The sequence below is a fragment of the Squalius cephalus genome (genome assembly GCF_949319135.1).
Source record: "Squalius cephalus genome assembly, chromosome: 22".
In the NCBI taxonomy this organism is placed as follows: Eukaryota; Metazoa; Chordata; class Actinopteri; order Cypriniformes; family Leuciscidae; genus Squalius; species Squalius cephalus.
Genome location: NC_137143.1, coordinates 29,875,860 through 29,890,647, shown reverse-complemented (window position 1 = coordinate 29,890,647; position 14,788 = coordinate 29,875,860). Strand labels below are relative to the sequence as shown.

The window sequence follows — 14,788 nt, the reverse complement described above, 5'->3', positions numbered from 1 at the left end:
AAAAAAAAAAAAATTGTGGCGGAAACAAGCTTCCATACTTACACCTATAGTGAATAGTTTTATGATAATCATATTCATCCGCACAGTCACGCAGAGTCGAAGCACAACCAAAACAATGTTCTTTCTTTTTTACCGCCAGAGGGCCAACAGTTATAGTGCACCTTTAAATATTGAAAAATACAGTGGATTGTAATGTGTAATGATTGCATTAGTATCCCCAATATAGAATTAATCTAAAAAATAATAATTGTGCAATGGTTGTGGTACCTCTCTAAAAAATGAAATTGAAGGAAGGAATATCCCTGCACTTTTGAACTGGATCATCGTCATTATCTATGAAAAAGAAACTGCAGAAAGCTGACGAGTCACTAAATGCGTCTTGAGTGTGTGTGTGTGTGTGTGTGTGTGTGTGTGTGATGTGGGCGTAGCCTACTCATGACGTTTTAAAATGTGGTTTCACGTGTGAGGGTTTCAGACTTTGTATAGACGCAGCACACTAGAGAAGATCTTTATTCTCAGCATCTTCCAGAGAACTGTGTGTGAGTGTGTGTGAAGCCTGTGAGCAGATGGACCTGATGTGGAGGATGAAGCTGCTCTGTGGACTGATCTTGACTGTGGCGGTCCTGGTTCTGGCTGAAGGACACAGCGAGGAATCTGGATGTCAAATATGGGAAACCAGTAAAGACCCGAAAGACGTGTGCTGTACGAAGTGTCATCCAGGTGAGTTTTGCAAAGGACTTTACTCTGGGATAAAATCATTGATAAAAAAGACATCTGTATTATCTGCATCCATGTTTCTCAAACTCAACAGAATTGTGTTTAACAAAAAACAAACAACAAAACAAAAAAAATATGGCAAGCAATTTGCTTGATAAACTGCAGATCTTGGGTAAGAGTATCAAGATATAATATATTATAAGTTTATAGTTCAATATACAGTGCTCCATAGGAGTGTGTGAGATTCCTGTTTCCATAGTAAGGATTAGGATTGTGGGAATTTGGGTTGGAACTAGGTCTGCAAAAAGCTGGGGCCAAAAGGAGCCGTGTTCAGAAAGGTTTGAGAAACAATGGTTTATGCTTATTGTTCGTTTTTTGTGAAGTGAATGCATGTAGTAAAAAGAGATGAAAGAAAAGAGAAATATGCATTAAAAGAACTCTTAGTACCATGGTATTCTTAGAAGTACCTCAGAGTACTATGTAAAATTGAGCAGTTCCACTGTGTTCTTTTTTTAGTAAGATTGATTAAATCAATAAAAAAAATTATTTTGTTATATAAGAAAGCAGGGCTTTGTCTCAAATGAAATATCAATGGAAATTGATCATTTTGTTAAACGTTACCACATTTTATTACTATAATATTATTAATAACAATGTGTTATCAAACAACACCAAAAATATCAATGTAAATGTAAAACAAATGGGGAAAAAATCATATACATTTTTGTTGCATATTACATACATGGAGGCTTGAGAAGCTCAGATGTAAGAACTGAATACACAGTTATCAATTTGTGATAGATGAAGTTGGAATAAATGACTAAACCCCAAAAATCAAGCATTGCGTTAGTTCAGGCAGGCCACGTCAGCTGTTCATGACGTGTTCCAAATTCCAATCCAGTGTCGACATCTATCACAGCGGCACATATAAACTCCCATTCCTTCAGCATTTCCTCATAGCATCGCTGCTCGCATTAAACTCCCTCCTCCAACACCAACTCCACCCAACCGAACCTTTAATCATTCTGTCTTTTTGTTTTTCCTGTACAGTCATACATTGCAAGCTTTTTATCATGTATTTGTATTTTCACAACTCATGTAATTGAGATTTGTAATATGTATGCATTTACTGGTTCTGTTCTGTACCCCAGGGGGGTTTGACTTGCTGCTCTCCCCGCTCTGTCCAGGCATAGGAGTTTTGCCCAGAACAGAACCATACCGCCAACACTAACTGTATGCTATAATTGTAATAAATGTATATACTTGGCAAAGTGGTCCTGACTGAACAGGAATTGCTATAATAACTGTCGGAAAGTCTTTTATTTCCTGTCATTTTATTTTGAAACTGTAGTGACGTCATTTTCTTTCCGAGCGCATCACATTCTCATTTCCGACTCCGCATTCTGTGGGATGGTGGCTCTCGTGTGCGTAACCTAAGCGAAAGTAAGTTTCATCCTGCACTAAGATGTAAATATTGCCATCGGACTTGTTTAGATGTTGTCTACTTTCGCCTGTTTTCCTGTTAAGTATATTATACGCTTGGTTTTGATACTTTCGTGTGTATTTCTTTAGTTAATAGGTATCACGTGGCTATGTTATAAGCCGTGTTAGACTGAAGATTGTTTCCTTTACATTATTTCAGCCTTAAGCTATATTCTCGAGTGCCATATTTCAGTTCTTATGCCCTTTAGTCCTACCGTTAAATCGTGTTTTGCTTCTGTGTCGCTGTCAGATGCAACTAGAGTGTAGTTCGGCACTCCCAGGCCATGCGCCCCTTACGTGCTGGGCGCATGGGGTGCAGTTGCGCCCGCTTCCACTAGAGGAAGCGAAGACCACCAAATCTATTTAGTATCTCTAAATTGCCTCATTAACCCTTTGTATGCCTGTATATTAGTTGTTTGACTCTTTTCAGGTTATTCGACCAAATTATTATATTTAAGTATTCCTATTCAATGTTTATTATTGTATTGGATATTACTTTATACTTTTGTACATTGTGATTAATATTATTTTATTCTTTGTTTCTTTTATAGACCACACACACACATACACATACATTTGTACAACAATGCCTGTACCCAAACTTCAATAATAAAGTTTGCTGGAATAATTTCTCCGTGCCCTTCTCTCTGACCGGAGCCCTGTCAAAGGAAACTGTCAGACCAGTATTATCCCCTTCAGAGTGTCCGACTCTATCACATGGTCCTTCGAGCCGGATCTGACAGCTTTCTGGAGACAATATGGAGCCAGGACAACCATCTGCAGATCCAGCAGTGCGTTCTCGACCCCAGCGGGAGATACAGTTACCAGCATCCCTTGCAAACTTTGAAGTTGGGTACATACCGAGAGTCACAGTACTTCCTTCCACCGAAGCTGAAGAACTCGGAGCAGCAGCCCCAGCTCACGACATCCCAATCCCTGATCCACTTTCACTGCCATTTGTGAGAGCAGAGTCATGCCGATCCTTGGTATCTTCTCATCGTAGCAGGCCGAGATCTCGAGCCAGTGCTGCCTCATCAACCAAGAGGTCCGTTGCAGACGGGCTATCCGAGCTACAGAGTGCCATGTTGGAGGAACAGGTCAAGCGGATGGAATTAGCAGAAGTGCAGCGGCAGATTATGGAGCAGACGCTAGTGGACGAGCAGTGTACTCTTCTAGACAAAGAAGCCAGAGACGCCCTTGATGAGAAGGAGGAACTTCTCAGAGAACAAGAACGGCAGAGACGTCGACTGGAGGAGAAAGCAGAGATGGCATACAAGAGTAAAGAGGCTATCACCAGGCATCAGATGTTGCGACGGCGACTGAAAGAGAAAGAGATGGAATTGGCACAAGCAGCTCTTATCACATCTTTCCTGAAGGAAGAAGGAAGTAAAAGTCCCAGTTCCTCCAGGCCCCTCAGTGAATGTGAGTACAACCTAAGGTCCTCATCAGAAGCTCAGCCTCTCCTACTCCACTCACAAGGTGAACACGGACTACTCCATTCTACTCCATCTATTCATGTTCTGCCATCAGTCTCCAGTGCAGTCATTAGTCCACCTGTCTCGACCAGTCTTCCATCAGTCCAGCCCACTCCACAAGTGAGTGCTTATACTACTACTAGTATACTTGCCCAGCCGCAGACTACGTATATTACCATGATTCCTCCTCCTGCAATCATCAACCCAGCTTCGCAGTCGGCTTCCAGACCAGCCGTGAGTGCCGTTACCTCACGTGCTCCGCCACTGTCAGTCGAACAGTATATGGCCCCACTTCGCCAGCCACATATGGACTATAGCCAAGCCCAGGTCCAATATGTGCCTCCACCTGTTACACCTCTACAGCCAGTGCTATCAGCTGCTAACACGCTGTCCTATCCTTACCCCGCTATGCCGCCACCTCCACGACAGGGCACAGCGCCTCTAGATTACAGGGCAGCGCCGGGTACAGACCTCATGGAGCTCCTAGTTGCCACATCTTATGGCCTTCCTAGACCTACTCTACCTCACTTCACCTCAGGTAAAGAGTCAGACTTTGCCCTGCTCAAGATGGCTTTGGACAATCTGCTCAATACACATGCTCACCTCACAGAGCAGTTTAAATATCAAGTCCTCCTCGATCATTTGAAACTGCCAAGCGCCTACAAGCTAGCCCAAGCCTTCATGTATCATGCAAAGCCGTACACCTCATCCCTCCAGGCTCTCCAAGATAAATATGGGCAACCGCGTCAGCTCGTGCAGAGCGAGCTGGGTGCCATCTTAAACTCACCTCATGTAAGATCTGGAGATCCAGAGGCATTTGACAACTTTGCTCTATCAGTACAAGGTCTAGTTGGTATGCTCCGCTCTCTCGAGGGTGAGAATGGCTACGAACTGCGATGCGGCTCCCACGTCGACAGGCTGCTCAGCAAACTGCCTACTAACTATCGAGACGCGTTTGTGGAGTACAGCATAAACCGAGGCATCCTCAGGACCGGCACTGACCAGACCTACACGCTTGAAGACTTCTCTGTTTGGCTTCAGTTAAAGTCACAAGCAAAGCGCATTTCATCTCGAGCAGCTCTGATGTTCCAAGACCAGCCTAAGCCAGTTAAGGGCCAAAGGAAATCCCAGGGTCCTTCATCCAACGTGTTTTACAACACTGAGAGCCAAGCTAAGGTAGCCCCTCCAGATCCTGCTCGCAGCACAAAGTCACCCAAAGGTAAACCCAGTGTGAAGCCTTACTGCCCGTACTGCGACGCCCGTGAGCATTACCTCAGCTTATGCCCCAAATTCAAAACGCTCACTCCATCAGAGATTTCCACCTGGATTAAAGACAGAGGCTGTTGGAGGTGTGGCAGGAACCATAAACCTGAGGTATGTACTCTCAAGAAGCCTTGCCAGGTGTGCAAGCAGCAACACCTGACCGTGCTCCACGAAGTGAGTTCCCAAGAGGCTAAGAAAGTGTTAATGGTCAGTGCTGCTCCCGACACCATATACGTTGACCGTCCTAGTCGTCCACAGAGAGTCATGTTGAAGCTAGTTAAGGTGTGCCTGTACAATGCCGAGCACTCTCTGGAAGGTTTTGCTATTCTGGACGACGGATCAGAGAGAACCCTCATCCTTCCCTCAGCAGTCCGGCATCTCCATTTAGCCAAAGAGCCTGAAAGCTTGCCTTTGCGTACTGTCCGCCATGAGGTGATCCATCTACAAGGAGCCGCTGTCTCGTTCGACATCTCCCCAGCTCATTCTCCCAAACAAAGGTACCACATCTTTCATGCCTTCACTGCTGGTGAGCTGAGCCTGTCTGAGCATAGCTATCCTGTCAAGTCACTCATGCGCAGATACCCCCACCTGCAAGGTCTTCCTCTGCCGAAGGTTGATAAGGTCCAGCCGCTTCTGCTAATAGGCTCTGACTTTCCACATCTGCTGCTCCCCAAACAACCGGTTCGAGCAGGTCCTCCTGGGAGTCCTGTAGCTGTGTGTACTGATCTTGGTTGGACACTGCAAGGCCCCGCCAACCTCAACCTCACTGGTGAGCACTCTCACTGCTACTTCACTATGTCTCCTAACTCAGAGCTGCAGCGGCACGTTGAACGACTGTGGGAAGTTGACATAACACCGTATGCCAATGCCAAGACTGTGACCCGCTCCAAAGAAGATCAGCAGGCCCTAGAGCTGCTAGAACAGCGCACAGTCAAGGTAGAAGTGGATGGAGTAACAAGGTATGCTACTCCCCTACTTAGGCGCAAAGCTAGCCTCACACTCTGGGCTCCAAAGCACACATTGCTCCCACAGCTACGGAGCACAGAACGCCGTCTTGCCAAAGACACTGCTCTAGCCAACACCTACTGTCAAGAAATACAGAAGCTTGAACAGTTGGGCTACGCCAAACCTCTACCTCCTGACACAGTAGACAGCTCCACAGAGTCCTGGTATCTGCCGCACCACGTTGTCCACCACAACGGTAAGGCGAGGATTGTCTACAACTGTTCCTACCAGCACAACGGTCAAAGTCTCAACAGCCAACTGTTGCCCGGTCCGACCTTAGGTCCTACTCTCCTCGGTGTACTTCTTCGGTTCCGAGAACACAGTGTGGCTATCAGTGGTGACATCAAAGCGATGTTTCATCAAGTTCGCCTGCTACCAGAAGACAAGCCCCTTCTCCGTTTTCTCTGGAGAGGTATGAAGAGGGAGGAGGAACCAACAGTGTATGAGTGGCAGGTTTTGCCATTTGGGACGACATGCAGTCCCTGCTGTGCCACGTACGCCCTTCAGCGACATGTGAAAGATAACAGCAGCGGTCATGAGGACATCCTACACCTTGTGGAGACTGCCTTCTATGTCGACAACTGTTTGACCAGTGTCACGAACACTGATGAAGCCAAGACCATCATCAACCGGATGCGTAAACTGCTCTCAGTCGGAGGCTTTGACATCAGGCAGTGGGCCAGTAACACCCCCACAGTTGTTGAACATCTTCCATTGGAAGCGAAAGCAGCAAGCACCGAGTTGTGGCTCTCTCAGCCTCGACAAGATCCCGAGGAGCCAGCCTTAGGCCTTCGCTGGAACTGCCTTACCGATCGCCTTGGGTACCGCCACAGACCGGTAGAGTATTCACAGCCAACTCTGAGGAACGTCTACAAGGTGATGGCAACACAATATGATCCCCTCGGATACCTAATTCCATTTACCACACGAGCAAAGATCCTTATTCAAGACCTGTGGAGAGTGGGAGTTGGCTGGGATGAACCGATCAGACCAGAGGCTCTTCTGGATATCTGGACACAATGGGAGAGTGAACTAGTCCATCTTCCACAAGTGGAAATTCCCCGATGCTATGTCCCATCAGTAGCAGACACTGGGCCACCCAGACGAGAGGCACACATCTTCTGCGACGCCTCTGAAAGAGCCTACGGGGCCGTCGCTTACCTCCGCACCCAAGACAATCAAGGTGAAGTCCACGTTGCATTTGTGATGGCTCGGTCACGAGTGAGCCCTCGCAAACAATTATCCATGCCACGCCTCGAACTGTGTGCTGCTTTAGCCGGAGCCCAGCTGGCTAAAGTCATTATGACAGAACTGTCACTCCTTTCCCAGCAAGTCACTCTCTGGACTGACGCGATGACAGTTTTAACGTGGCTCAATTCCGACTCGTGTCGCTACAAGGTCTTTGTAGGAACTAGAGTCGCAGAAATTCAAGAGCTCACTGAAAACTCGACCTGGCGGTACGTCAGCACCACTGACAATCCAGCCGATGACCTTACTCGCGGCAAACCCTTGCTCGAGCTCAGCCAGTCGAACCGGTGGAGCCAAGGTCCACCATTCCTCCGACAACATCCAGACTCCTGGCCAGTGCTTCAGTTAATAGAAGCCCAAGAAGCTGACGAGGATGAACTTCGGAAGACAGTGTTCTGTGGAGCCACCACCTGCTCTCCGACCACGACACTCAGGTCTGATATAGACAACTGGGACAGTCTTCTCAAGGCTACCCATGAGAGCCTTCACGGGGCGGCTGATGATCAGAGCAGTCCTACCATGACAGCAGCTGACGTCCAAACAGCAGAGCTCCATGTCCTCAGACAAGCCCAGAGTGAGTCCTTCCCTGAAGAGGTGGGAACTCTTGCTGCTGGTAAGTCTATCTCGAGACTGAGTCGCCTGCTCATGCTTGCTCCAGAGTATGATGAAGCTGTTGGCCTGGTGAGAGTGGGAGGTAGACTACGCAGAGCAGAAGATCTTGACCCAGATGCGATGCATCCTATCATCCTCGATCCCAAATCTCATGTTACGAAGCTGCTCATTAAGAAATATGACAGTGAACTGCTACATCCTGGTCCCGAGCGGGTTTTCGCCGAAATGAGGAGAAGATATTGGATCCTCCGGGGTAGAGAGTCCATCAAGCGTCATCAGCACGGCTGTGTTGAATGTCAGAAATGGCGCGCTACTCCAGTGGTGCCTCAGATGGCAAACTTACCCCCTGCCAGACTCCGCTTATACAAGCCACCTTTCTGGTCGACTGGAGTCGATTGTTTCGGCCCTTACAACGTCAAGGTGGGCCGGCGCACAGAGAAGCGGTGGGGTCTGATTTTCAAGTGCATGACGACGAGCTGTGTGCATCTTGACCTACTGGAGAGCATAGACACTGATGCTTTCCTGATGGCTCTCCGCCGCTTCATCGCTCGCCGTGGCAAGCCATTTGAGATCCTGTCTGACAGAGGAACCAACTTCCGAGGTGGAGCTGCGGAGCTGCAAGCCAGTTTTGCCGCTTTAGAAGTTCCTCTTCAAGAACAGCTGGCCAGACAGCAAATCGAGTTCCGTTTCAACCCCCCTGGGTCTCCACACTTTGGGGGAACGTGGGAACGAGAGATCAAGTCGATTAAGTCAGCTCTCCAAGTCATCCTTCAGGACCACACCGTCGCCGAACCTGTGCTGCAAACTGTGCTGATTGAAGTGGAGGGAATACTCAATGCTAAACCGCTTGGGTACATCTCCTCCGATGCTGCGGATCCGGATCCCGTCACACCAAATCTACTGTTGATGGGACGCCGCGACGCATCACTCCCGCAGGCTGTTTACGCATCTAGTGACCTTCTCAGCAGGAGAAGATGGCGCCACAGCCAGATCCTGGCGGACCATTTCTGGTCCAACTTCATCCGTCGCCACCTCCCGGACCTTCAGAAGCGGTCGAAGTGGCACAAGGACACAGACAATCTGACTGCTGGCCAGGTAGTGATGGTGGTTGATTCGCAGCTACCCAGAGCCCAGTGGCCCATCGGGAGAGTGGTGAAGACCTGTTCAGGTTCGGATGGACGAGTTAGGGCAGCGGAAGTTAAGATCAAGGGACAGACCTACCTACGGCCAGTCGTGCGCCTTGTGCGGCTGCCAGCCTGGGAGGATGAAGATGACGCCAACTAAGTAGACTTTCCTTTGGGATTCAAATTTATTGCTAAATTTGGGGGCGGCTATGTCGGAAAGTCTTTTATTTCCTGTCATTTTATTTTGAAACTGTAGTGACGTCATTTTCTTTCCGAGCGCATCACATTCTCATTTCCGACTCCGCATTCTGTGGGATGGTGGCTCTCGTGTGCGTAACCTAAGCGAAAGTAAGTTTCATCCTGCACTAAGATGTAAATATTGCCATCGGACTTGTTTAGATGTTGTCTACTTTCGCCTGTTTTCCTGTTAAGTATATTATACGCTTGGTTTTGATACTTTCGTGTGTATTTCTTTAGTTAATAGGTATCACGTGGCTATGTTATAAGCCGTGTTAGACTGAAGATTGTTTCCTTTACATTATTTCAGCCTTAAGCTATATTCTCGAGTGCCATATTTCAGTTCTTATGCCCTTTAGTCCTACCGTTAAATCGTGTTTTGCTTCTGTGTCGCTGTCAGATGCAACTAGAGTGTAGTTCGGCACTCCCAGGCCATGCGCCCCTTACGTGCTGGGCGCATGGGGTGCAGTTGCGCCCGCTTCCACTAGAGGAAGCGAAGACCACCAAATCTATTTAGTATCTCTAAATTGCCTCATTAACCCTTTGTATGCCTGTATATTAGTTGTTTGACTCTTTTCAGGTTATTCGACCAAATTATTATATTTAAGTATTCCTATTCAATGTTTATTATTGTATTGGATATTACTTTATACTTTTGTACATTGTGATTAATATTATTTTATTCTTTGTTTCTTTTATAGACCACACACACACATACACATACATTTGTACAACAATGCCTGTACCCAAACTTCAATAATAAAGTTTGCTGGAATAATTTCTCCGTGCCCTTCTCTCTGACCGGAGCCCTGTCAAAGGAAACTGTCAGACCAGTATTATCCCCTTCAGAGTGTCCGACTCTATCACAATAACTATTTATAACAAGCGACAGCACAAATATCAATGTAAATGTAGTTCACAGTATTTAGCTTGTACTTACACACGCATGAACACTGGTATAAACTAAAGTGTGTTCCTGTTTCCCCTCATGATAAAGTGTGATCACGTGATTAAAAAAAACACAATAAACAGCTGCTTTCATCCTCACAGCGCATTACTTTCGATTTCGATTTGATCATCGTGCATCAGAGATGTATAATGTTCAGGTATAGAGTGAGGTTCAGAAGTCCACTTGTAAAAAGGCTTCTATTTTGCATTTTTTATTTAATCTATTATAGTCAACAATCGAAAAGTAAACATAACTTTGGTGTGTCTACCTTTTGAATCAATGACCGATGACAGCATAATAAAGAGCATCTTGTGCTTCATTGCACAAGGGTCATCACGACACATTTATGTATTTGATTAGTCAATAAATATGTCATTCATTTTACATTACAATTTTCACTGTTTTTGCAATGCATAATGGATTGGAGAATGAGAATGTTGGTAACATTGACTTCCATAGTATTTTATTCCTACTGTGGAAGTCAATGGGGACCAGCAACCGTTTGGTTACCAACATTCTTCAAAATATCTTCTTTTGTGTTCAGTGCAAAGAAATAATTTCATACAGGTTTGTAACAACATGAGGGTGAGTAAATGATGACAGAATTTTCATTTTTGTGTGAACTATCCCATTAAGGTTGAGTAAAAAGAGGACACGTCTAAAGAGGACGTAGACTGTGTTCACCCAAGGTGTGTTTTTCAGATTTTAATGTGGTCTCAGACTTCTAATCCTACTGTATGTGTGTGTGTGTGTGTGTGTGTGTGTGTTTGTTGCAGGAAACCGTCTAGTCAGTCAATGCGGTCCAGACCCAAAGGATCTGTGTACTCCCTGTGGAAATGACACCTTCATCCCCTTCGGAAACCCTGACGCAAAACAGCGGATGTGTCTGAGGTGTTATCAGTGTACAGGAGGTACATCATACATCACTTTAACTGATGCTAAAGACTTCTTCATTATGTTTTGTTATTCAAGTGCTCTGAGCATCACCATACAAATGCCAAAACTGCCCTTAGCTGACGACAGGGTTGGTGGTTCTGTGTAATAAGACCATGGCCAGTAAAAACTAGCCCAATAATGACCCAAGCCTGAATAATACCAAATATCAAAATATCAAAAACAGGTGGCATGCGGGTGAAAGAGAAGTGCACCGCCAGCAGAGACACAGTTTGTGGGTGTTTACAAGGATATCGATGTGGAAATGATCAATGCTCTTACTGCCTGAAGGAGTGTGGGAAGGGAGAGCAACCTGCTGGAAGAGGTGAGTCTGGATAAAGATAATCGATCAGTCTTTTGATATTATTAACTAATATGCATCTGACTGCAAAGTCTTTCTGATATGAATTTAGGCAAGTGTGAGCCGTGTCCTCCAGGGATGTACAATGACAACATCCATCAACCCTGCGTGAACTGGACCAAGTATGATGCCTTTAACATTGTTTCTGATATCGATCTGCCTGTTAAGAATGTTTCTGAGCTGATGAAACCACATTTTATAAGCTATTTCTAAAGATGCATCTCTCAACCCACAGATGTACGCCTGACCATCAAATAAAGGTTCCTGGAAGTGCATTTAAAGATGTGATCTGTGAACCTAAACCACATCTCAAACCAACAGTGTCGCCGAACAGCGATGCAGACAGCAGTACGTATGACTATGGAAGCTTGTTTCCGCCACAGAATAAAACATTTTAAAAGATAATTGTGACTTTACATCTCACAATTCTGACTTTATTTCTCAGAACTGCGAGATATAGTCAGAATTCCGTGAAATAAAGTTGCAATTGCGTGTTATAAAGTCAGAATTGCGAGATATAAAGTCAGAATTGCGTGAAATAAAGTCGCAATTGCGTCTTATAAAGTCAGAATTGTGAGATATAAACTATTATGAGGTAAAAAAAAAAAAAAGTCTCACAATTTATAAAAGTTAGAAAAGATGTCAGAATTGTGAGATATAAAGTCACAATTATGTGTTATAAAGTCAGAATTGCGTGATATAAAGTCGCAAATTGCAAGAAAAAAAGTCAGAATTCTGACTTTATAAGACACAATTGCGACTTTATTTCACGCAATTCTGACTTTATATCTCGCAATTCTGACTTTATAACACGCAATTGCGACTTTATTGCGACTTTCATGCAATTCTGAGAAATAATGTCAGAATTGCGAGATGTAAACTCGCAATTGTGAGATAAAAAGTCGCAATTATCTTTTAAAATGTTATATTCTGTGGCAGAAACAAGCTTCCATATATGACAGAAATATAAACCCGTGGGCATGATAGTGACCTCACTGATGACCCTGACATCACAGGGAGTTTCTAAACACCCTGAGTCCCTGACGTCTTTATTTCAGATTATGGGAAGCAGCCCTACATTTTTCATGCACTTGACCTTTTATAATTCATATACTGTACATACACACACACACACACATTCTTGTACATCTATCTTTATGAGGACATACATTGACACAATGCAATCTCTAGCCGCTTACCCTAACCTTACCCATCACAACTAAGTGCCTAACCCGAACCCTGACCCTAAACCGACCCTTAACCTAACTATAACCTTATCCCTAAAACCAAGTCTTGACCCTCAAACAGGCCTTTAAAGGCTCTCAGAAAGTCAGGACCGGCCAAAATGTCCTCACTTTACTCTCTTTGTCCTCACTCCAGTGGTCTAAAACTCAAACTGGTCCTCACAAAGATAGTTGTACAAGTACACACACACACACACACACGCACGCACACACACACAACTTGAACTTGATGTTCAATTAAAGGTAGGGTATGGGATTTGCAAAACGGCCGGCAGATTTTGAAAATACACAACTCAAATGGTCCTACCTTCTTTCCTCCAACGCTGGCCCTGACTCCACCCATTCGAAGAACATGGACATGAATGGGGGGAGGGGGGTTTGATTGACGAACTTACTGTCCAATGATTCTAGGTGGTCTTGGAAATGATTGGCTGGAGTTTTTCGAGTCCTGCCCGTTCCACAGATGATTAAATTGCTTAAAGGAGAACTCCGGTCAATTTTAACATTGAGCTCATTTTGTTGTAAATTTGGAGTGCTGTCAATACAGAGAACAACGACAATAATCGGTGTTGCCTACATCGTGTTATCCTCTTTTTAAAATTTGCACCCTGTTGACTTCAATGGGGCAAGTTTTAAACCTGTCGAGTTCACGCACATAGGTTTAGTTACCTATGATCAATGCACGTAAACTCGACAATCGACTACTGTGGACTTCGACCGAAAACAGGATGTAAATACAGGTATGAGCGCTGGCTGAATTAACATCACTTTTATTAATATCTTTCACATCTACTGCAGTCAGATTCACCCGCGTTCACTCTGAAGGAATCACTCACATTGGCTGTGCACTTGTAATGACACATCAAGGATGTTAAGAGGCTAAAAGCAGGTTTTTTAAACTTGCCCCATTGAAGTCAACAGAACAGGGTGCAAATTTTAAAAAGAGGATAACACGGTGTAGGCAACACTGATTTTTGTCGTTGTTCTCTGTACTGACAGCACTCCAAATTTACAAAAAAATGAGCTCAATGTTAAAATTGACCGGAGTTCTCCTTTAATTTTCATTTCAGTGCTTCTAACTCAGTGGCTGTAAGTGGGTTAGGAATAGGATTTCAAGTTATTTTGAAAAAATTGACAAAAAAGAGAATCACATACACCACCTTTAAAAACATAAATACATTTCAATAAAAAAAGAGCCGATAACTTGTTGTGGTCATGTCCATTGTTACGTTCCACACGTGTCTGTTTTTGTTGTCATTATTCCCTCCCTCTCGTGTACGCTGATACGTTCCACACGTGTTTGTTGTTGTACTCGTTATTTCCTCCATGTTTCCTCCCTCTCTGGTACGCTCTCTATCTGCTCTCAGGTTGCTGTGATTGGCTGTCCATCATCCTCAAGGCGGTGTTCGACGTCCAATCTGGTGTCGCCCAGCTGTTTTAAAAGACAGCGCGTCTCATTCAAGAAAGGGCGCGCGTTTGTTCAGTGTTTTGAGAGGTGTACTTTGTATCAGATTCCTTATGTGTAGTCTAGCATTTAATTGATTAGTCCTTTTGTGTCTTGCACTACTGTTCGGAGTTTAATGGTTTTTACGCCTTTGAATATCGCGCAATATACACAGTGCCTGTAGGCTGTAGTATTTTGTAAGTGTTAGACACACTAGGTAAGAAGTGTGCGCCACGTACTTTTGTTTTTCTTATTTTAGGATTATTTAGGCGTCGGATGCGCCGAAGAACTCGGTTTATTTTCTAGGCTACATTTTACTTTGGCAGATTAGGAGTAGATTTAGGGAATTATTTTTGTTATATTTGGTTCTTTTCTTTGGCGCAACTTAAGTTCCTTTTCCTATTTATTACTTGTATGTTTGCTCTCCCATGAGTATTGTCATTTACATTGTACATAGCGCATTTGCTGGATCTAGTGGCTACGGCTTTTTGTAATAAATTTTCCAGTTGATTACACTTCAATCAGTCTGTCATGTGTCCTTCTGCTGTATCCCCTTTACCGTAGTAATATAATATCGAAATGTTGCGTTACATCTCCTAGACCTTTAAATATCGTAACATCCATGAAATATGATTTGTTTAAAGGGGTCATATAATCAGGGTTCTAAATTAACTTTTTTGATCACCAGCCAATG

At 44.6% G+C, this 14,788-nt stretch overlaps 2 protein-coding genes across 3 annotated transcripts in view; both read left to right on the top strand.

Annotated features, from left to right (window-relative positions):
* fam83e (family with sequence similarity 83 member E) overlaps positions 1–14,788 on the top strand; it is a 34,943-nt gene that overhangs the window by 13,538 nt on the left and 6,617 nt on the right. The window lies entirely within an intron of this gene.
* Positions 453–14,667, top strand: LOC307149978 (tumor necrosis factor receptor superfamily member 5-like). Of its 2 annotated transcripts, XM_079856671.1 has the most exons (7): positions 8,238–9,086; positions 9,183–9,274; positions 10,889–11,023; positions 11,233–11,370; positions 11,459–11,528; positions 11,642–11,754; positions 14,018–14,667. In XM_079856671.1, exons 1-7 carry the CDS (start codon positions 8,977–8,979, stop codon positions 14,089–14,091), a joined length of 732 nt encoding a protein of 243 aa, XP_079712797.1. In that variant the 5' UTR covers positions 8,238–8,976; the 3' UTR covers positions 14,092–14,667. The 2 variants fall into 2 exon arrangements, with proteins under 2 accessions (XP_079712798.1, XP_079712797.1); XM_079856672.1 differs by lacking the exons at positions 8,238–9,086; positions 9,183–9,274 and adding an exon at positions 453–720 and having other exon boundaries at positions 14,018–14,664.